This window comes from Brassica oleracea, chromosome C1 (genome assembly GCF_000695525.1).
Source record: "Brassica oleracea var. oleracea cultivar TO1000 chromosome C1, BOL, whole genome shotgun sequence".
In the NCBI taxonomy this organism is placed as follows: domain Eukaryota; kingdom Viridiplantae; phylum Streptophyta; class Magnoliopsida; order Brassicales; family Brassicaceae; genus Brassica; species Brassica oleracea.
Window position 1 is genome coordinate 18,605,098 of NC_027748.1, and position 24,237 is coordinate 18,629,334.

The following is a 24,237-nucleotide window of genomic DNA, read 5'->3' on the forward strand; positions in this document are numbered from 1 at the left end:
GATCAAGTTTTGAACTAAGGATGGCAAATGAACAATCAAACTATCAACCTTAAGCTTAGACACGATTCTAAACAAACTCTATGTCTAGATGAATGTTCATTTACTAACACATTTCAAACAACAAATGTCTTTGGTTGAATAATATGGAAGCAATCATTACTAACAGGTCTAAGGCTATCTTAGCACTTCTAACAACAAATGTCTTTGGCAAAATATGCTAAAAGCTTAGAAGAGTTGTTTCATGCATTTCATCGAACACCTTTTGGGTGGGAAATGCCTAAAGATCAACTTTTGAGAAGCTAACTCAGAAGATGCATTATGATTACTCTACTAGGTTTTGGAATGATCTACTCTAAAACATCTTAGCTCTAACCTAATCACCCTTAATCTTTCTAACCCATGAATTCAAATGGTGATTACTCACTACTCTTCATGATTCCTCTTAAACCCATCTTGGATTTCAGATTAATCATACAGAGGGATACAACAACGAATTGGAAAACACAGAATTGCAATAACTAGATGAACATAGATGATTCAAGAGATGAACTTTCCAAAGGTTTTTCTTAGAACAAAAGTTAATCTGTCTGGTGGCTGCCAAAAAAATACTTAAAATATAGGTTTTCAGAAGTAAAAACGTGCATAATGAAATGAGATCCAAAGCAATTACGAATAATTTCATTCTCATTAACATACCTTTATTAAAATTTAAATCAAAACCATGTTATTAATCATATTAAGCTCATTAATCTTGTATTTATCATATTCTTGAAAACTCATTGAAAGTGTACTAAACACTCTCAACTTTTTAATACAGTTTAGCCCCCAAAAAAACTTTGTAATTCAGTAATTCGCAAAACATGACAAATCCATAGTTGGATCCATCTTTTAAACCAGATCACTAGTTGTTGTTTTGTTTCCTCATAGATTATATAATATATTAAAAGAACAATATACAAACGTCTTTATTCATCTTCCTTCATCGAAACTATTTGTAATGAATAACAGGTGCGTTAGAATTCGGATCCTACACACCTCCTTCCTTCAAATACTCCATATACCTAGCAAACTCCGGTTTTGCCGTCGCCAAGTTCTTCTTCGTTGCCTTCTTCTTCTTCTTTTGGAAACGAACGTCGAAGAAACTTAGCAAAGGATGAACAGAACCACCGCTTGGTTTCACCATCGGCGTCTTCTTCACCTCTTGAACCAGGTTTCTTGAATTACCATAAACACTACCCGGAACGCTCGAGACCCTCTTCAAACTAGGTTCTTCTTCCCCGAGCTTTTTGTAGCCCCCGTGGATCTTCCGAGTGCTCATAGCTCTAAACATGATCGTATTTTGTTGGTTAGGTGTGTTCTTGAATCTTTCTGATGGTGTTTATTTAAGTAAGTAGGCCAGGTATGAAAAATAGTAGATCTATTGACTTTTATATTTGTGTAGATCTCTACAACTAACTAAATTAAATATGTGCATAATTTAATGAAAACCATGTGTTAGTGTTACACCCACATGATGTATACATCTCGTCCCTATTTAATCGCCGGTCAAGTGTGTTTTATGCTGACTATTACGTTTACATCTTTTAGACAATTCAAATGGACAATGGCTTAAGAGTTTAGGCTAACTTGTCTTGTCTCATCCAAGAAGTTATTAATATTCCTGGAACGAAGAAAAAACATTGCAACTTTGTCAAAAAAAAATTACAAGATCAAAGGAGATCTTTCAGAAATCCATTTTCAAAGTGATATCTAAAGCACTTGTTTCCAAGCACACGTAAAGTCTAAATGGACTGACCGACTGAATTGATCATGTAATCATACTATTCTTGTTCAGAACCCTTTTAAAACGTTAGACTTGGTCATATATCCTTTTTTTTTATGTCAACTAAAACCCATATAAACTAGACTTGGTCTTATATCTATCTATTTGTGTTTTGTCATCATCTTAGCTAGGATTGTGAGACGGAGAGTAGAATAGAAGTAAAGAGAAAGAAGATCCTTTCATTTCTCTCTCTTCTTCGTTCTTTCCTCAAAATCCTTCACGGAGAAGAAGATGAGATGAAGCTTTTGTCTGTCGTCGTTCCTCTTCGGTGACTGGTGACTCCGGTATATCTCAGTCGGTTTGACGAGTATATCCGGCATCTGTTGCTGGCGGCTCGCGTTCACCTTGACGGAGATGTCCGGCTTTGTTTCCGCGTCGCGCTCTTCTCGATGGCGACGGTGGCTTCTCACCGGGATTCCCGGTTATCGTTGGTTGACGCTTCCGTTTGTTACTCGATCAACCGTCTCTCTTCTCACATCTCTGTTTGATGTTGGGTGGATTGTAGATGACTGAATTTTCTTTGAAGCGTCGATCTGGTGTGCGGCTAGGATATTTGGGAAGATCGCTCTGAGTGAGGCTTTCTTCATCATCCGTTTGATAGACTTCCGGTGGTTTACAGGAATCAGTTGAAAGACTTCCCCGTCGGTGGAAATTGGTGGTGGGTTCTCCGTAAAGCAACACGTGTCCTCGGCACTTCGAGTTTTGACGCGTGGATCGTCTCCGGTGAATGGAAAGCTCCGGCTTGAATCTCACGGCGGTGGTTTGGAGGAGGTGTTTGATGTTCTTGACGCGTGTCGTTTCCATTTTTTCTTCTCAATACACGTGGACAAGAAGATGACAGTGCTGGAACTACTTTCTTTTTTGGATGGTTTAGTTGGTGGGCCATGTATAGGCCTAGGGGTGTTATGTTGCCTTGTCTATGGGCCTTTCGTTTTCCCAAAAACTTGTTTTGGGCTGATGTAACTTTTTTGATCTTGTAATAAAATACCAGACGGAAAAAAAAAAGTAAAGAGAAAGAAGAAGAAGAAGAATACACACATGCAAAACAAATATATTCATAGACCAAACTATGACAATACAAAAAAATAGTGTTCCTTCAATGAAAGAATTTTCATATTATATTATTATTGGAATAGGAGTCGGCAAAGAATACGAAATCAACTAAAAAAAATCGTGTGGAAAAAAAAAGAAAAAGAAAAAGAAAAGATATGAACTTCAGTCGTATATAAATAAGGAGGCTCCTCAAGTGTAAAGAATCATCAACAATAATCTTGACAACTTTATACACAAAGCCGAGAAGTCTCATAAATATTTTTTGACGACTAAACTTTTTTTTTTTTTTTTAAAGAAGGATTAAACCTAGGTCAATTCATAAACTATACCTAACTTCTGGATGGCCTTGCATCCGAACACGCACAATTTAGGCGGCAAGGTGGCCAACAGGAATTGAAACCGGGACCGTATTGGGTTATTTTATCTTTCAAGTACCACTAGCCCAACCCACGTTGATTTTGACGACTAAACTTCCTTGTCATAAATTGCAATTTTGTTTGATCCCTATTCAAAAGGTGCGTAGGCAGTCTTTAACCATGTTCTACTATAATATATAAAAAAATCTTTTGTGTTCATTTGCCGAGTTTCGATCTCAATACGAATACGAAAACTCTTCCTACACTTTAAATTCTTTTATCACAATTTTGAATTCAACAACTTGCACTGAAAATATCTTCAAAGAAGGCTGATCTCAGCGCTAAAGAAACAATATGTTGCCAAAACAAGGTGTTGCATCATCCCGGTAATAACACACTGACATTGATGTCGATCATCATCTCGGCATGATATCACAACCAATTCGTTCAGAGATATCAATTTCTATAAATCAAGTAAAGATTGTATGCAAATAAAGAATAACTCTCTTTATTAATCTCTTAACGAAACTAACTCAAAACCTTAAGCTCTCAAACACATAATCTTGAGTTATGCAACAACCTTGTATCTTCTTATATAGAGAAATAGAAATCCTAAAACCATTAGACATCTTAGGTTTAGATAACTCCTAAACATAATAAACTTTCCTATTTTCCTAATCTATAACTCGGTAGGAAATAGTAACTTGTTTCACAAATTATTCCAAGCTTAATCCAACATTCTCACCCTTAAACTTGAACTTGAATTTCTTCACATCTTCAACTCTAATAAGACTCCTCATTTCTTTAAACCAATCTTCCCAGCGGCTTTGTTAGTATATCGGCTTTCTGTTCACTTCCCGAAACATGTTCAACTTCCACTTGCTCATTCTCAACGCATTCATGAATAAAATGAAATCTTCTATGTATATGCTTGCTTCGCCCGTGAAACACCGGATTCTTTGTAAGTGCTATTGCTGATTTGTTGTCAATCCGTACTGTTACCTTGTTGCATTCACTTCCGACCACTTCAGCTAGGAGTTCTTGAAGCCATATCGCTTGCTTTGCTACTTCCGTCGCTGCCATGAACTCGGCTTCACATGAAGATAGTGCAACAATCTCTTGCTTCGCCGAACACCATGTAATAGGGAACTTCTCAAAGTAGAACACATGACCTGTTGTTCTCCTACCATCATCTTCATCAGCATTTTGACTACTATCACTATAGCCTACCAAACTTCCACCCGTTGAGTGTTCGTATGATAGTCCATATGACATAGTCCCACGCAAATACCGCAAGAGTCCCTTCAATACTGCTCCATGCGACTCTCTTGGTTCCTGCATATAACGACTCAAAATTCCTACAACAAAAGAAAAATCTGGATGAGTATGAAGAAGATATCGAAGGCATCCAATGCTCCCTCTATTCTTCTTCTCATTGATCCGCTTCTCTTCAAGCCCCTTCGACATATTCAAGTTTTGTTCCATTGGTGTCTGAGAAGCATTACAATCATCCATACCTGCCTCTTCTAGGATCTTTTGCGCATATCTTCCCTGACACAAGATAATACCACCTTCATGTTGAAGCACTTCTATACCGAGGTAATAAGTTGACTTCCCAAGGTCACTCATCTCAAACTTCTAGACATCTCTTTTTTGAATTCGAGTATCATCTTAAGGTTAGATCCGGTGACCAAGAGATCATCGACATAAACCGCAATGATAAGAATACGATCGCTCTCCTTCTTAAAATAAAGAGAAGGTTCTTTAAAACACTTCTCAAAACCCATCTCCCTGAGAATCTTGTTAAGCTTTATATTCCAAGCTCTTGGAGCTTGCTTTAAACCGTAGAGTGCCTTGTTAAGCTTGTAAACTTTGTCCACACTGCCCTTTACCTCGAAACCTTCCGGCTGCTTCACATACACAACTTCTTTTAGGTCTCCATGAAGGAACGCGGTCTTGACGTTAAGGTGATGTATTTTCCATTGATTCGATGCAGCCAACACAATGATGAAGCGAACTGTCTCGATACGTGCAACTGGGGCAAAGACTTCCTCGAAATCAGCTCCATGCCTTTGGACATACTCTTTCACGACCAGCCTTGCTTTGTATTTATTCACACTTCCATCAGGATTTTTTTTTATCTTGAACACCCACTTTAGTCCAATTGGCTTAGCACCCTTGGGTAGATCAAACAAGTCCCACGTCTTGTTCTTTATGATGGACACAATCTCATCTTCGCATGCTAGTATCCAAACTTTAGAGTCCTTAGCCTCACTGATATCCCAAGCTTCCTCGTTGATCAAGATCAACAATCTCTCGCACTCAATGTCGGCAAGACATATGTAGTCGTTTAGATACTCTGGTGTCCTCCTTATCCTAGTTGATCTTCTTGTTTCACTTTGATCTTCCTCACCTTCTTCATCTTCCTCTGTTTCACCATGCGACGTAGCCTCTGCTTCACCGTCTTCATTTTGAACTTCATCAATATTCTCGGTTCCATTCATATCTCGAGTAGAACCATCATTATGATCGTCTTCATCTCTTTTCTCAACATACTTTCCAAAGCTTAACCTGAAACTTTTATGATCGTCATAGTTTCTTCTTTCTTTTTCGCCACTCCAGTTCCATCATTTATCTTCATCGAATATGAAATCTCTGCTGACAACAATTCTTCTATTAGTTGGATCAAAAAGTCGATAAGCTTTTGATCCATGTTATGTCTTAAGATGAAGCAGAGTCTTTGATCGATCATCTAGCTTTTTTTCTTCCATCTACCTCAGTTCTTGCATATCCTTTGTCTCTTGTTCAGCTTGTATTTTGAAGTTTCTAAACTTGTCAAACGCTTCACTTTTATCTTGTAGTAGAATCGTCCACATATACCGAGAATAATCATCAATGATCACGAAAGCATACTTCTTATGCGCTGGTGTAGAGGGTGTGATTGGTCCGCAAAGATCGCCATATACCAACTCTAGGACTTGTGTAGCTCGATATGTAGTTCCTTGTGGGAACGATTGTCGAGCTTGTTTACCACGTAAACACGAGACGCACATTTATTTCTCCCAAACAATCTTTGGTACGCCTACTACAAGTTCCTTATTAACCATCATCTTCATAGTCTCAAAGTTAATATGCCATAAACGTGCATGCCACGTAGTTGTATCTCCCATCGTTGCTAGCTGAAGAAATTCGACTCTCAACCTTTATGATGACTTTATATAATCGATTTTTAGATCTCCCCATTTTCAAAATTAGTTAACCGTTTCGATCATAAAAAGTCAATAGTTCATCTTTCATACGCACCTTGCACCCTGCCTCTGTAGCCTGACTGAGACTTATGATATTACTTCTTAGGTTAAGTATGAAGTATACATTGTGTAGAATTCTCTTGCCTCCTTCTTTAACTATAAAGCATACCGATCCCTTTTCTTTTATCTCTATACGAGAGTCATCACCAAATTGAACCATTCCCGTAGTAGTTTCATCGAGTTTGAAAAAAATACGAACGGTTCCCACTCATGTGGTTGCTGGCTCCGTTGTCGAGATACCACAAGTAAGTCACATTAAGGTCTGCTTCAAAGTTGTTTGGCTTTACCTTTTGCTCGTTAAGATACACCACCTTGTGCATCATTATATTATCAGCCTCTTGCGTGTCTTCTTCCTTTTCTCGACTACTTCTTGGAGTTTTAGTAGACGATCTGGACAAATTGATGCATAATGTCCTAATGTTTCACAACGATAACACATTACTTTAGATTCATCTCGCACATATCCGTTTTGGTAGTATCCAAAACGTCTGTGACCTCTTCCTCTCCAATTTGATCGACCTACTCTTCCTCTTCCTCTGCCTGATCCATAGTTTTCTTGATAGGGTTGTCGTGACTCGGTATTAGCATACATAAGCTTTCCTTGATCATCTTGTTCCTCTTCTTCTTCACCAATTCTTTCTTTGTATGCCTTTAGCCTTGATATCACTCAAACTACCCTAAGGAGTGATTGGTACTCTCTCAAATAAGATGTCGAGTTGTAGCACTTAGGGATAGAATTCACAGGGAACTAGGGCACACACTAGATCTAAATAGTTATTGGTTATACTTTCAGTCTGAACTGGTCCCATGAGATCAATGTGAACCAATTCTAGAATCTTCGTGGTTCTGATTTATGATAGTTGTTTGTGTTGCACTTTCACTTGTTTACCTTAGCAGCATACTTCACACACAATGTATGTGGATGATTCCAGTTTAGGCACTCCCCTTAGAACTCCTCCATTCATTAAGTGACTGAGTCCATGAATACTCATATGTCCCAGTTTTTGTGCTAAATATCCAATTGAGACTTAATTTTTCAGTAAACATACATTGGTACAAGGCATTTCACATATAAAAATTGTTTCCAGATCTGATTCCTTGGAACTTTACGTTTCTTCATTTATCAATGTCCTTGCAACTAGTTTTTTGTGAAAATGACAGTTAATCCTTCATCACACATATGACTGATACTAATGATATTAGCTTTAAGTCCTTCCACAAAGTAAACATTCACTAGGTGTGGTTGTACTGATTTTTCAATGACTTCAACCCCTTATATTTTTCCTTGTTTGTCATCTCCAGATGTAACTTTCCAACCTTTCATCAGATCAATCTCAGCCAGAATCTCCCGATTTTCAGTCATGTGTCGGGAACATCTACTATCGAAATATCAGTCATCAGATTTCATTGCTTCGTAAGAAGTATACGCAACCTTAGCACATTCTTCTTTGATTTCTTGATCTTCTGTGATTGATGCGTAGTCGGATACCAAATTCATGTTGCCCAGAGACTGTTTGTATGAGGAATCTATATCTTCATTAACTATCCATACTTTGCCAAACTTCTGCATTTCTACAAAACATTTTCCAGACCTCCAATCCTGATAATTTTCTTGAAGAATACATAGCAGTTTGATTTTATGTGGCCCACTCTACCACATACAAAACATATCATATGTTTTATCAGGTTCGGCTTTGATCTAGATTTTTTTCCTTGATGTGCATGTTCTAGTTTTGTCTTGGATGATTCAGTTTCTTAAGCTGTCTCTTTAGTCATATCACAATCCTCTGCTCGAACAAACACAGTTGTTGATAATTCGATACCATTGTATCCCATACTCCAGTTGATCTTTGAAGGTTGTCTAATTGGCAATATCTTGTCTAGATGCTTTGTCCCATGACTGAGTAACTGGATCTTTGGTGATTTTCTCAAAGATTTTGCTCAGGTTTCTGTGTTTTGGCTTGTGCTTCGATGTAAACTTCTTCATTTAATTGATCTTCTATTACTATGTTTTGAATTTTTGCTTCTGATAGTTCTTGCGAAAGATTGACCTTAGTTTTCTCTAAATGTTTTCTGCTCGGTTCATCCTTGTCTTTAGACGAGTGCTATTCTATTTCCAAGATGTTAATCTGAACTTTTAGCATTGTTTTTTTTCTTTCAGAAGCCTGAGATTTTTATGATTTATCTTAACTAAACGATCACAAAGTTCTTGATATTTCTTCTTTATATCAGTTTCCTTTTCAGGCTCGGAGTCGCTGACAGATATGCATTCCCTTTTTTTGTATTGATGTGAGATGATTCATCTTATCCATGTTCTCCCAAGATCTCAACATGTAAACAATATTTAGTACCGTGGAACTTGTCCGCTCTGATACCAAATGAAATACCTAGAATGTGGACAATCAAGATCTTAGAGATGATAATTTATTTTTCAACGAATAACTTCATTAAAAATTATTTGAACAAATTTAACAGTTTTGTTCAGTCAGATTTACGTGACTACACATATCTTGTCTATAACAACTGACCAATTCCTAACTACTGAACAGCCAAAGGTTCGAAACCTGGGATCCGGAACCTGGAAGCTGGAACCCGGAACCCAGAGGTTTGGCTTTTTCTTTTGGATGAATAGTAGCGGGAACATGTGTTCTCTGGCTTCTTTTACTCCCCTTTCTCCAAATGAGTAGAGGATATGAAGACCAGCATTCCTTGATGTAGAGTTAGCATTTTCTTTAGCTCCTTTGCAGGCGGCAGAGCAGCAGTGTTCCCAGCGCTTTGGGCGGGGTTCCTTTCGCGGAACAACTCCGATGGAATTTGACAAGTACTCTAAGGCATTATATCCATCTGGCTATCAGGCTTATCTCTTAAGGGTTGTCTGGTATGCCTGTAGTATTTCCAGGAACTCCTCTTCTGGCTCCTCCATCTTTTGGAATTCGTCAAAGTTGTAAAACCGGCCGGAGGATGTTGTGCCCTGCTTGAGGACCTCTTATCTTTCTCATACGTGGCGGAGTTGTAAGTCTGAATGCATTCCTGGTGTCTAGGGCTTGCTAGATTGTTAGTAGTGGATTGCCCATTGATATTGATGTTGGTGATGACTGCTCACGTTGGGCCCAAAGGTTGTAGAGGCTTGACATATAGTTAAGACCCGAAACCAGCAGGAACCAAATATTGTAGAGGTCGGCTTTGAGGTTGGGACCCGGAACCGGCAGGAACCAAATATTGTAGGGGTCTGATTTGATATTGAGACCTGGGACCGGCATGGACTAGTAGGAACTCATAGGTAATTCCAGCATTGAATCCAGCTACTGTTGTTAGCAATGTGTTATCCTCCCTTGAAGAGGTGTTCCCAGCTGCGTGAGATTTAGATCTGGTAAGAATGTATCGTTTCTTTCCCCCCAGGTGGCTGGGGTTGAGAGATTTTCGAGAGGATACACGTAATGTTTATCCTACCTATCACATCGTCACGTAGCATATGGAGGCGCATAGCCTAGATGGGCACGTAGCCTTGGGAGCACGTGGCTCTATTGGGATCATGGCCTAATGGGCACGTAGCCATGGGAGCACGTAGCTCTGTAGTGGGTAGGAGACATCTGTTCTAGAGGGCACATGGCCGGAAAAGATGGCAAACCTGTCGATTTGCTGCAGTGAGCATGATGTGTCGATGTGCTTCAGTGAGCATGGAGGGACCCTGCTGATGAGCTGGAGATCATGGCCTGAGCCAACAGATGGAGTTGTAGACGTGCTGCAATGAGCATAGGACTTCATCTGGTTGATAGTAATCGCTGAAATCAACCTATCATAGGCGTGTTGAAGAAGAAGATCTTCTAGGTATGGAGTATTGCTTTGGCGGCTGTGGAATTGGTGAACCCCCGTCATGGACGTGTCGGACCTCCCTTCTTTAGGTTTAGAAACCTATATTTATAGTGGAGGTCGTGCATCTCTCTCTTAGGATTTGGAAATATTCATTATATCCTTAGATAATAGAATATTTCCCATTTTCTTTTGGGATGTCATATGTATTGGAATACTTCCTTTTTCTCTTGGATATTGCGAGACTCATTCTTGCCCAAACTGGTTACCTTATTAAAGGAAGATTTCCATTTATTCTAAGGCATGACAAATCACTCGGCCTGGAAGCCGGAAGCCGGAGGCAGGACCTAGACCCGCCGGAGGCAGAGACACGAAACTTGGAGGCGGAAACCTGGATGCGGGAACCTGGAAGCCGGAAGCTGGAGTAATCTTTTCATGAAATATTTTTCCCCAGCAGAGACAGTAGTGTTTCTGTCCGGTGCACATGTTGAGACTAAATTTTGATCACAACCAACCAACCAAGAAAGTAAGTGATGAAAGTAAGTGATATGTTTCTTACTAGCTGCAAAGTTTACTAATCTTTTCTATGCAGTTACTTGTTAATACTGGATCATACCAATTAGAGAACCAAGATGCTTACATCACTCTTAATACCATATATATCTTCTTACCCTTCCTTTTGTTTCTTTAGCTTTCTCAGGTAACACAATCGTTATTTTCTCATGTAATACCATATATTAGATTAAGATCCGCGCCTTGGAAGGGATGAACATTATATATATAAATTATTTTATGTATTATATTTTTTATATATTATGAAATAATAAATATATATTGAACAATTAAAAAGTCTATAAGACTATAACTATTACATATACAATTAAATTGGTGCGAACATATAAATAAATTTTATTAATCCAAACAATATTTTTTTATTTGATAGGATGTATAATTAAATTTAAATGATATTAACATATATAGTATATTTTTAATATTAATGTCTATTAAATGATATTTTGTACTCATATGATTTTTTGATCATTTGTATCTTTTATATCAAAAACTTTAAATTACTCATAACAAAATTTTCTTTGGGTGATCAATAGTTTTAGTAATTTATAATTTTTTTTTAAATTAAGCTGTGAATGTTTGTTCAAAGATTTATCAAAAAAAATGTTCAAAGTAAATTTTGAAATTAAAATATTTATGTATTTTATATGGTATATAGTTTAATTGAAAATGATATATATATATATATATTAGATTTTTTACTTATATGATTTTGTAATTGTATCTTGTCATAACAAAAATTTAAAGCATGGATCACAAAATTTGAATGTGTGACTTTTAACAATTTTAGTAATTTATAGTCGTTTTTAAAAGGTCAAAATATAACATATACAGAAAAATTAAATTTTTATTATATGATTAATGTGTTGCTTAATTTATTTTAATAGTTTAAAATCAAACAAATATGATAAAAGATACACTAATTTTATCAAATGTTTATTATTCAAAATCATTAATTATCATATATACTTTAGCCACACTAGGCAATTCCGTAACTTTTATCTGTGGAAATAATAAAGAACATTAATAATAAATTTATGGTTAGTTTAATAAAAACCTTATTATATAATTAGATAGACTATTTTTCTAATGATTCTAAAAATTATGTTAGTGATGACACGTGGCTACAAAAAGAAGCCGTAATATTTTTCAGTTAATATATAGGGGATCTTACTTTCTTTGTCTTAAAACTCTTTGAGGTTGCAGGGAAAAGAGTATATTTCATCCCAAACAATTTTGATAGTACCATATACGATCCAAACAACTACTCGCAGCCAAATATGATGTAAATTTGATTAAAATTCAAATTATTATCCGAACTTAACAACATAAATCAAATCCTACTTTGACCAACGGTTTGTTAGTCAACCGTTAAATATATTGTTGTTTTACTTAAGAAAATAACGTCCTATTGTGTTTGACAATTTTTTAAAAAATTGCTTAGGATATACGAACCGGAGCAAATAGAACCGTTAAACTCACTAATCATACCACTCGCCCAAGCTATGTTTTGTTTTTAATGATAACAAGTATATTATATAGGTACAATAAATTGAATCATCTTCTCAAATGAAACATCTATACTGAACCGTGAACAAATTCTTTTGGTTCCATGACGAGTCTCCATGTTTAATCAATATCAGAGCTTCTTGAATTTTACTACTGAATCCAAAATCTAGCCATTTTAAACCAAGACGTGACCACTATGACGCTTTGGATTTGCTCATGGCTTCCACCACTGACCTGACGTAATCATCGCTGAATCGCTCATTCGCTTGTTTCACGGGAATCGTCATTTCTCAATTTCTCTTTGTTAAACCGGTTTACGAATTCGCATAGATCGGGAGCTCGTTTGAACTCACGGCGGCTCAACCAGTGACGAACCGGAGATGGGTTAAGCAAATAGTGATCCCACAACTATGCGCTTCCAACACCATCAGAGACGCAAATGGTTAACACAAATAAAGCACCTGAGCTAAGTGAGCGGGATGAGTGGTGGAGCATCAGTGAGGACATTTATATGGATAAACGTAAATACAGGGCCGGTTCTGGGCAAAGCCTAACGAAACATTGGCCTTAGGTTTCCAAAAATTTGTAACGACCCGGATTTCTTGAACCATAGTCTTCTTTTATTTTTTTTATATTAATTTCCCAAACCATTCGTTAAACCAAGTTTGGTTTAATTATTTAAGAAAAGTATAAACCATTCGGTCTTTTACCTTCTCGCTTCCTCCCGTGTGTATGGGCTATAATATATTCCCTAATAATATATATGTATCATCTTCTCCCTCTCAAGGCAGCCGCCTCCTCCATCCAAGCTTCTTTGATCTCCCATGATATCTCTTTCTTGATCTCTAATCCTTTTAATTGAGCTCGTGTGCTTGGCCATCGGAGAAGATGTGACGCATCCACCTTCTTCAACCACCACCAGCCACTGTCATTGGAGGAGAGCCACTGTCGCTGGAGAATCACCGTTGGAGAGCACCGGAGATATCTCCACGCTTTGTCAGTGATGTGACGGTGAACCGAGATGAGGTAACACGAACCCGCATTGGAACCACGACGTTCGCCACCACCAACCATCACGGGCACCGATCTATACCACCTCCTGCCGCGAACCACTGGGGTGACTCCTCTCATTTCACCGTAAAGCCGCACTCTGGTAGGCGGAGCCACCGTCATCAACCGTAAGCCTCATGCGTATGATTAAGTTGTCCCCTTTTTCCTCGTTACTTGATTAACAAGTATAATTGTCATAAACCCTATTTATATTTTATTTTAGTTATGCCTCTTGCCTTGTGTTTGTTTCTTTCCGATCTGGTGTGATGCGGGCGAGACGTCGAGAGCTAAGGCAAAACCCTAGTTTTCTTGTTGTTCAAGTTATGTCGTTATCTTCTATCTGTTTCCGGCTCTCCGATGGCAAAGGTGAGGGTTATTCCGTTTAATCCCGTGCTAGTTTAGTACTACCATTATGGAAATCTTGATTGTTAGTTTGTTCATTCATTGTAAACTGGAAATAGGGGTCTAAAGGATTCAACCTTTGATTGGATTGTGAGATGTTAAGAGATGCAATATATATATATATATGTATGTATACATAGTTATTAATAGGAACTATGTGCGCGGGCGGGGGCTCAGAGATGTCTGGGCTAGCGACGCTACTTTGATTGTGCGGGCAGGGGTTCAGAGACGTCTGGACTTGCGATGCTACTGGTGCGGGCGTGTGGTGCAGAGACGTTTGTACCATGGACGCTACTTGAGAGGGCGGGGGTACAGAGACAGACTGTACTAGCGACGCTACGTATTATATATCCATATGAGGAGATGTGGGGTGTATGGACTAGCTATATGCTATCATCGCATTGTTTGGTTTGTCTGATGCGCTAGGCGTCGTGTGTGTTCATGTTAGAGCTAAACTTCCATAGTGGGAGTTCTATTTACTCAAGTCAGTGGTTTGCGTGTTTAGCATCTCATACCTCACGGAGTGACTCCCCTGTTGCTCACCCCTCTTCTTCCCATTGCAGGTGAGCTTGCCGAGTAGTTGGATATCTGGACTGTTTGGTGTTTTGGGATGATCGTATTTTATTTCGGTTTTAACTAATGATTTATACGAATTTTACATTCGATTTATTTGATATATTTTTATACTTCAATTCAAAAATGTATTCCTTTTGAAATTCTTTTATTAAATGTTATGTTATTTTGTTCGATTTTGAATAATTTGGTTTAATTCGATATTTTACCGTAAGTAACACGTCGTTCTCCATATAGGAGGTGACGGGTGTTACAATTTGAGAATTGTAACATCTCGAGTTGTGATATGTGAAAAGGCTTAAGATAATTGATTTGGCTACCTATGTCACCAAAGTTGACTTACCTTTTCCGGAGCACATCCTGAAAGAACTCTAGAGTAAAGTGTGCTTGAGCTGGAGTAGTGGAAGGATGGGTGACCTATCGGGAAGTGATTCGCGATAGCGTGCGAGTGAGGCCAAAGCATGAGAACATGTCGGGTGGTGATTGCAAGGTCAGTAAACAATGATTCCGTGCCTTGGAAAATTAACGGACCGATCGCTGGAACGGGATGGGCCCATGAGCCGAGAGAGCGGGCGTGGGTGGCCCATTAGCTGTGGGCGGTCGGGGCGTTACATCGCCGACCATTTCAGCTATGCTGGGTCAGGGTGTCACTAGTGGTATCAGAGCTGGTTAGCCATCTCGGTTCTGACCCAAGAGGCGTCTTGAGACCTGTCGTGGGGCGCAACGAGGACGTTGCGTTCTTTGAGAGGAGGTGAATTGTAACATCTCGAGTTGTGATATGTGAAAAGGCTTAAGAGAATTGATTTGGCTACCTATGTCACCAAAGTTGACTTACCTTTTTCGGAGCACATCCTGAAAGAACTCTAGATTTAAGCGTGCTTGAGTTGGAGTAGTGAAAGGATGGGTGACCTATCGGGAAGTGATTCGCGACGTGCGAGGGAGGCCAAAGCACGGGGAAAGGGGGGATGGGGATTGCAGGGATTGCAGGGTCAGTAAACAATGATTTCGAGCCTTTAGAAAAATTAACGGACCTATCGCTGGAACGGGATGGGCCCACGGGCCGAGAGAGCGGACGTGGGTGGCCCATTAGCTGTGGGCGGTCGGGGCGTTACAAAATTTTGGAAAAAATTACATAGAAAAAAGCCCCCAAAATTTTTTTTTTTAGGCCCCCAAATTTACCAAAAAAAATTTTAGCTGTAATTTTTTAAAAACCGCCTACAGCCCCCTAAATCTCAGGGCCGGCCCTGCGTAAATATAACATGGACAAGTAGAACACGTGATAAACAATATTTATGTTTCAAATATTTATCACGTCGGTTTGAAACATAAATATGTTCTATCTAGGGGAAGCGAGCCCAAGCAAAGTGATGACTTAAATATTTGAAACATAAATATGTCATCACTTTACACCAAATTTAGGTCGTATGTAACACTAGATAGTTTTAGAGTTCGTATTTAACACGATCGAAATCGTTAGAGCCGAAATAGATCCTTTTCCGTTTATTGAGAACAGCTGAAACAAACTTAAGTATCATACATTGTTTTGTTTGGTGGATACTTAAAAATTGACAAATAGGCTTGAGTTTGCCAGGTTCTCTGATCCTTCTACTTAGGCCTGACGTTCGAGGACCAGATTCGGATCAGGTATTTAGGATTTCATTTTAATTTGTACCACACCCTAGTCTCATTCTAGTAAATTTGTAAGTAAATGTCGGGTTCAGATATAACACATCGATAATTTGTACCACATCCTAAAATCTAAAAAGTAACCATATATCATTCAGAGTCGGATTATGCCTGATCGGTTCTGAGATCGATGTCGGGTTTACATCTTAAATTTAAAAGCAAAACATTAGAAATAAACTGTTATTTATATAATTGGGTAGTTAAGGTACTTATTTAAAATTTAAACACTTATTTTTAGATATCATATTAAAATAAATATGGAATTGAATATTTGAAGAACATATTTATGTTTCAAATATTTATATTACATATTAATTTGGACATTCACATCGGTTTCTTTAAAAACAAATTCGGGTATTTTAGGTTACCCCTTCGGATTCAATTAATTATACTTCAGGTTGAAATATGTTTTGAAACACCCTACAAGACATATTCATGTATTTTTACATTTCAGATCAGATACGGCTCGAGTTCTTCGGTTCGGTTCACTTCGGATTTCAGATTTTTCCCCAGCCGACTTCTACTAGTGGTCTCTCCACACTTCTTTGTTCACCATATACGCGGAACCTGGATTGGCTCTGCCATAAGACTTTTCAGAGGCTGTTACCTTCTTCAAGAATATATCCAAGTGTCGGGTGAGTTCATGAATTAGTTCACGCAGCGCCTTGGGGGTATCAAACACTATAGGGATCGTTCTTCTGTTGGTGGTATACCATGTTTGGACTCTGATCATTTTTGTCTCATAATCACATTCCTCTTCCATCTCCAAGAACATATTTGATGTTCCTTTGTTCTAGAAATATGAGTACGGGAACGGAGACAAGAAATAACAAAAATAAAATTCTATAGATATGGGTGCAGCATATATATATCAATAACATATATATAAATACTCATATATTGAAAATAAAAGTAAATACACTATATATCTTCATATAAAAACACTTTAATATAATATTTTTAAATAATGATAATAAGAAAAATAATTATTAAACCATTTATAATTAGATTATTAAACCATATTTATAAGAAAATTGTAAGTGAATTAGATTAGAGCATCTCTAATGATAATCTACTTTTTCCTCTAATCACCAAATATAGAGTAAAAATCATTCAATTGGTACACCAAATCTTACACCAAATATAGAGAGATGAATAGTTTCACTCCAAATATAGAGTAACACTATTCATTTACTCTATTTTTGGAGTTCAACCCTTTCTTTACAAAATCATCCTTCAATTTTTATAAATTTTCATTTTGACCTAAATATAATTATATGTTATATCTATGTACATTTAAATATTGTAAAATTAATTATTAAATTGGGTTAAATTAAGATGCAATAATAACTTGTATTAGATTAGAAAATAAAATTTAATAAACTAAAAATACATAAGCAATAACAAAAACATAAAAGATACAAACTTATCATAGCACATCATTATGATTTAATACTCTAGTAGATCCTTTCCAGATCCACCAAAATCATTAAAGTTGATCTACTTCTTTCGAATACCTAGTAGAATGAGAAAAACGCTCAGACATTACTGTTAAGAAAATATGTACGTGTATAGAAAATTATGAAATGAGTTGTGAATGGAAATGAAGATGCATATGCTATTTATATAAGTAATTATTATATACACATTCAAAATGGACACTTTAGTTCTCTAGGTGATTCACTGTTTTTCCTACAACATCAAAGCACTGAAGACATATTTTTGAAGTAGGCAATTCAGTTTTCTAGGTAAAATATAAGAGTGCAATTTTACCATTTTAAAAGTTATGGATTAAACAATAAATTAATAAATAAGTGAAAAGTAATATATTAAGCATATTTCTCTTTAAAATAAAAAATAGAGGTAACTATTAGAACAAAACCTCATTATATACAAAATAGAGGTAATCATTAGAGATGGTCTTAGAGTGTGTTCACTGTAGTCCGTCGCCGTTAAACTTTTACTTTTGTTTTCACTTTCTGATCTTAAACATCCCAATCTTCTACTTCTGTTTTGTATCTATATATACACACTGGTGGTATGTTTGTAGTTTTGGTATAGCAAAAGGAGAATGAACTACCCGCTGTTTCAGAACGCATGAACAACCAAGAGCTCTTGGCCTAGTGGTAATGGAACTCCAGCTGGAGTGCCCGCCCTGGGTTCGAGTCGCCTTGGCCACCTTCCCGCCTATAACCGTGCAAGCCCGGATAGAAGGCCTCGTGGGGATTAGTCTGGGCTTACCGCCTGGGATCCCCCACGGATATCAAAAAAAAAAAAAAAGAAAAAAAAAAAAAAAAAAAAGAAAAAAGAAAATCATTCTAGTCACATGGCATAAAATTGTGACTACGTGAAAGCGGAATCATATAAAATAAAAGTATAGAATGATGATTTTTTTAATAAAAAAAAATAGGAATCTAAAACGGATTGTACGCGTGTATATATATAATATATATATTAAAAATATAAAAATAATTTATATGACTAAAAATATATGTAAAAACTATACAAAGTTAATTTATAGTAGTAGTTTAAATTTGTATTTTAATTATCTCTATTTTATATAATTGATTTTTAAATTTTATATGTGGTTGATAATACCACAGCGTGGACTACGTCAAGGGGATCCTTTATCTCCTTACCTATTTATTATGTGTACTGAGGCCTTAATTGCGAATATAAAGAAGGTGGAGCGGCTGAAACAATTAACGGGTTTGAAGGTAGCAAGAGCTTGTCCAGCAATATCTCATTTGTTGTTTGCGGACGATAGTCTTTTCTTTTGTAAGGAAATAAAAGAAGAGTGTCAAACTATTCTTAGGATTCTCAAGGAATATGAGACTGTGTCAGGGCAACAAATTAATTTTCAGAAATCCTCAATTCAATTTGGACATAAGATCAAAGAATCCAGTCGTCAAGAATTGAGAAATATTTTGGGAATCCAGAATCTAGGAGGTATGGGATCTTATTTAGGTTTGCCGGAGAGTCTTGGAGGATCTAAGGTACAAGTGTTTGGTTTCGTACAAGAGAGATTGAACAATAGAGTTAATGGATGGACTTTTAATTTTTTTACTAAAGGAGGAAAGGAGGTGATTATAAAATCGGTGGTTACGGCTTTACCAAATCATGTGATGTCTGTTTATCGAATACCAAAAGCCACAGTGAAGAAGCTCACGAGTGCCGTAGCTCAGTTTTGGTGGAGTCCAGGAGGAAGTACAAAAGGCATGCATTGGAAGTCATGGGATAAATTATGTGTTCATAAAGATGATGGTGGTTTAGGGTTTAAGGATCTTACGGATTTTAATACGGCGATGCTTGGAAAGCAATTGTGGCGACTGATCGAGAAACCGAACACTCTTTTTTCTCGAGTTTTCAAAGGACGGTACTACAGGAATGCTTCACCCCTGGAACCGATCCGTTCATACTCCCCGTCATATGGCTGGAGGAGAATTATATCTGCTAGATCTTTGGTTTGTAAAGGACTAATTAAACGGGTGGGAACGGGGTCATCTATCTCTGTGTGGAACGACCCTTGGATCCCATCCACTCGCCCGAGACCAGCAAACAAAAACCTTCTTCACAGTAACCCATATATTACAGTGGATTCTCTTATTCATTCGGAATCCCGTACATGGAATTTATCGGCTATTAGGACTTTGGTGGACCATGAGGATGTTCAAATCATTGCAAATATTCCTTTGAGTAGAAATCAGATGGAAGATAGGAACGGATGGCATTTCACTAACAACGGAAAATATACTGTACATTCTGGGTATCAAGTGGAACGAGTCTATCCAGATAAGGAAAAACCACCGGAATTTTATGGACCAACGGTGGATATACTTAAAGCCTATTGCTGGAAAGTGAAGTGTCCCCCGAAGATAAAGCATTTCTTATGGCAATTACTATCAGGATGTATAGCGGTTATGAAAAATATAAAAGCAAGAGGAATACAAGGAGATATATGTTGTACACGATGCGGAGATCAGGAGGAATCAATTAACCATGTGTTCTTTGAATGTCCTCCAGCACGACAAGTGTGGGCGCTATCTAAGATACCATCGAACCCAAATATCTTTCCTATGAGCTCCATCTTCGCCAATATGGATCATCTCTTTTGGAGAGTTAATCCAAAAATGGATGACCATCAGTTCGCATGGATATTATGATATATATGGAAATGTCGGAATAACAAAGTATTTAGCAATATTGATATTGATCCGAGGGAAACCCTCAAAATAGCAGAATTGGAATCAACACTTTGGGCTGAGGCACAAGTATTAAGAAATCAGCGAGTGGTACAGGAAGTACAGAGCAACCCCATTCAAGCGAACTCAGGAAGATGGTGTTTTATAGATGGCTCGTGGAAAGATAAGGATCTTTTTTCAGGGCAAGGCTGGTTTAGTACTTTACCGGGTTTTGATGGTTTGTTAGGGGCAAGAAATGTACGGGCATGTCTATCACCTCTGCATTCGGAGGTGGAGGCATTGATATGGGCAATGGAATGTATGAGGAATTTAAGACAGTTTCAGGTTACGTTTGCAACAGATTGTTCTCACTTGGTGAAGATGGTTTCGGAACCGGAAGAATGACCAGCATTTGGAACCTATACGGAAGACATCAAGCTTTTAAGAAGAAGCTTTCTCAACTCGGAAATCATTCATGTACCCAGGATAGCGAACCTAAAGGCGGATAGCTTAGCACGCAGTGCCCGGCAACAATCGTCTTTCGTTGTACACATGGATGCAGAGTTATCAATTTGGTTTACAGAATCTACATGAATCTGTGATTGTTTGCTGTCAAAAAAAAAAAATTATATAAAACAAAGACAACATTTTATATTTTATATTTTTATTTATTAATAATGTTAGATTTTTAAAAATGGTGATAGAAATTTTTTTAAAAAAATAGTAGCTAGATTCTAAAAGGGAAGGGTAAGCTTCCACGGTGTTTTTAAAGAGGTTATATTGGAAACATTTAGAAATGAGATTTCGAAAACTTCCACGAGTTTACATTTTGATTCTGATTTTGATTAAAGTTTCTGTGCTACGCGTAAGGGACATGCAGAGTGAGTAGTGTTTTGAATTGGTAAAAAGGAGGAGAGCAACATGCTGTTTCAATTTAAATAAGTAGACTTCGAGTCGTTGTATATAGGGGACGCCACAAAGTCGTAACCCTAATTTGGCATCTGAATATAAATAATCGAGTCTCCGCCTCTTTCAGTCATAAGTCTCTCCATCGATCTCAGATTCGAACTCAATTTAGATGTCTATCGAATCGTCTTCTTTTTGGTTTTCTTCTTGTTTCGTTTTTGGGTTATATTGTGTGTTGAATTCACGAAGGATTTCTCAGTGATGAACAAAACATAGATGACGAGTCCGATCAATCCATTCTTTAAATTCGTAGTGACAAACGAGGCATTTGTCTGAGAGGAATCCTTTATAGTTTTCATTTATAGTTTTGTTTTTCAATGACTTTTGATTTTCTAGGCATGATGAGAATTGTTTATTGTCATCTGATTCATGATGAATCAACACCTTCTACTTGTTTGAACCGAGAGTTGTCAATATACCAGTAAATGAAAAGAGACGAGTATTCGTCGGTGGGTCAAAACAGAAACGTTTTATTAGATCAAGAGGCTGCTTAGTCGCGTTACAAAGAGGGAAGAAACAAGGAAACGATCCGGCGAAAGCTGGTTCGCCGGAGAATACGAGTCGACGAGAAATAGAGAAATGAAAACCTAGTTTCTAGCCGAAAGTGAGTGTGTAGTGATTTGCGGATCCCTCAATCGTTGCCTCCCCTCCTTCTTTTATAGACGCTTACTTGTTAACCTAATTCGTCTTGACCTAATGGGCCTCCTCGATGATTGGGCCAAGATGTCGGGCCGCTAATTCGAGTCGTCGAGTCGATGACTTCCGGTCGCTCGCTTTGTTGGCTAAAAGCAGTCTAAAGTCGAGCCGGTCGCTGGCTCGCGAGTCGACGAGCCAAGTTTCTTTGCTGTGATCATGTGTTAGAACAATTATCTTGTGGGCCTTTTGGGAGGGTCAGGCCCATACCCAACAGTAAGTCCCCCCAGTTCGCTGGTGAGTAGCGTAGCCGACTCAGCGAATTTGGAAGTAGGGTTTGCAAGATAATTGTTCTGGACTCACGATCTCGCTCGGCTTCTCGACTGTGTGAGCAGCTTGCTTGCTCGTAACTCGTGATCTCATCGGTTTGGTCTAAACCGACGGGTTTCTTTGGTTTTGGTCACGACCGCCGATCTCGGTCTAAACCGGTCTTGGTTTACCTCGAGAAGTCGAACCGTCGCGAGACGTGTTGAACTCCACGCGCCTAAATGGGCCCATCTAGGCCCATCTAGGTCTAATGATGACGCCTCGGAGCGTGATGCGCTTCCCCTCTTATAATACCTCTCTCGCCTCTCGTTTTCTTCATTCTTCATCCGACTCAAGTATTTTCTCTCTCTTTCTCTCTGCTTCTCTCTCTAGCTTCTTAGTCTTAGATTTTGAGAATGTCGTCGGGCGGTAGGCTTTCCAGAGAACAGAAAGAGAAGGCGGTGGCGAGAGCGACTGAATCGAGTCCTGCGCGAGTTGTCGAGTCGAACTCCCCTTATGATTTCGTGACAATTCACCGTGAAGCCATGATGGACACAACAAACATGGATACACCTCAGCGGGTCCTGGTTGCTGAGTCAGCGCGTCTGATTCGCGAGGAACGGGCGGTTGTTGAGTCGGTCGCGCAAGATTGTGCGAGAGATGGTCGAGGTGGAGCGAGTGATGAAGAGATCCCTCCTCCTGATTTTGTTCCGTGCTGCTACCATCCTTAAGGGATCTCCTGGCGTTGGCGACAGAGCTGTTACGTCCTCTGATCGTGGAGGGGCAATCGTGGGAGAACGTTGAGAGGACTCGTTCGACTCCTAGCAGCGTGAAGATTTTCCTGAGAGCGTGTGGAGGAGACGAAGTAACGTTTCTGATTCCGACGAAAGCCCAGAGACCGTGGTCCCCTCCGATGGGATTTCAATGCGTATACGAGTCTTACTTTCGGAACGAGACTAAGCTCTGGTTTCCGATTCCTTGACTCGTCACGTCCTATGAGAGACGTCGCGACGCACCGATAAGCCAGTTCTTAAACGGTTCGCTCCGTGTCTCAGTAGCCTTGATGGTGACGGTAGCAGAGATCAATGTGTCGATGAGCGTGCGGACGTTCGAAGAGCTGACGTACCTTAAGTCGATGGGGGATGGATTGTACTCGATCCAGATGAGGCCTAACTACAACTTGACATCCCAACAGGACGAATAACTGGCAGCACTTCTACTTTTACGTCAAGTCTGACAGTTTCGCCTTCGAAGAACCCCCCGGCGATTCCTTTCGATTTTTATGGAATCGTGAACTTGGTAGAGTGTTGTTGATAGTTTATCGATAGCCCTTTTTTCTGATGGTTTTGCGTTTGACTGCAGTTGACCAACCGGATACAGCTACCTATCCCAAAGACTTCATAGCTAGGGCTCATGCTGTCGTGTCGCTTACTCAAGTGAGTTGGAAGGATATCACCGTTGAGAGGATTCGACGAGCCGTTGACAGGATCTCGAAGAGTAAGTCCTTTAACGCGTTTTGTTATATATTTTTCTTTGCTTGCATCTGTTTGCTCGAGACACTTATCTGGATTTGACTCGTCGGTCTTTCGCAGGGGACTGGAGATCTGACTTACTACCGTTGATTACCGGCAACAAGCGGCAGTTCTCTATATTCACTCGCGCTGAGCAGAAGGTGATCAACGCAGATAGGGAGATGAAAGAACTTCCAGACTTAAGCGCGCTAATCAAGAAAAAGTTGAGCAGAGCGAAGAAGACGCCTTCTGCGACTCCTGATGAAATGACTCCTCCTGGGCCTAGTTAATATCGAATCCTTGAGGGAAGACCTTGTGTGGGAGTCTTCCGATCGAGAGACTGCTGAACCGTCGGTGACTGACGGTAATAGGAAGAAGAGGTCTGCTTCGATCGAGGCTCATACAGGGGCCGAATCCGATGAACCTCCAAAGAAGAAGAAGAAGAAAGAGAAGAAAAAGAGGAAGAAACCTGTCGAGGAGCGATCGGAACCTAGCGGAGAT

General features: G+C 38.7%; 1 protein-coding gene and 1 long non-coding RNA gene across 2 annotated transcripts; one reads left to right on the forward strand and one right to left on the reverse strand.

Moving 5' to 3' along the window:
* Window positions 1-715: 715 nt before the first annotated feature.
* On the reverse strand, window positions 716-1,413 carry LOC106293722. The gene has a single exon (XM_013729380.1). It carries the CDS (start codon window positions 1,328-1,330, stop codon window positions 1,028-1,030), a length of 303 nt encoding a protein of 100 aa, XP_013584834.1. The 5' UTR covers window positions 1,331-1,413; the 3' UTR covers window positions 716-1,027.
* Window positions 1,414-15,924: 14,511 nt separating this feature from the next.
* Window positions 15,925-16,989, forward strand: LOC106297334. Its single transcript, XR_001261426.1, has 2 exons — window positions 15,925-16,097; window positions 16,594-16,989. It is a non-coding gene; the product is annotated as an uncharacterized LOC106297334 (long non-coding RNA).
* Window positions 16,990-24,237: the final 7,248 nt, after the last annotated feature.

Coding starts and splice junctions, on each gene's coding strand:
- LOC106293722 (XM_013729380.1), bottom strand. CDS start 1,330: ATGTTTAGAGCTATGAGCACTCGGAAGATCCACGGGGGCTACAAAAAG.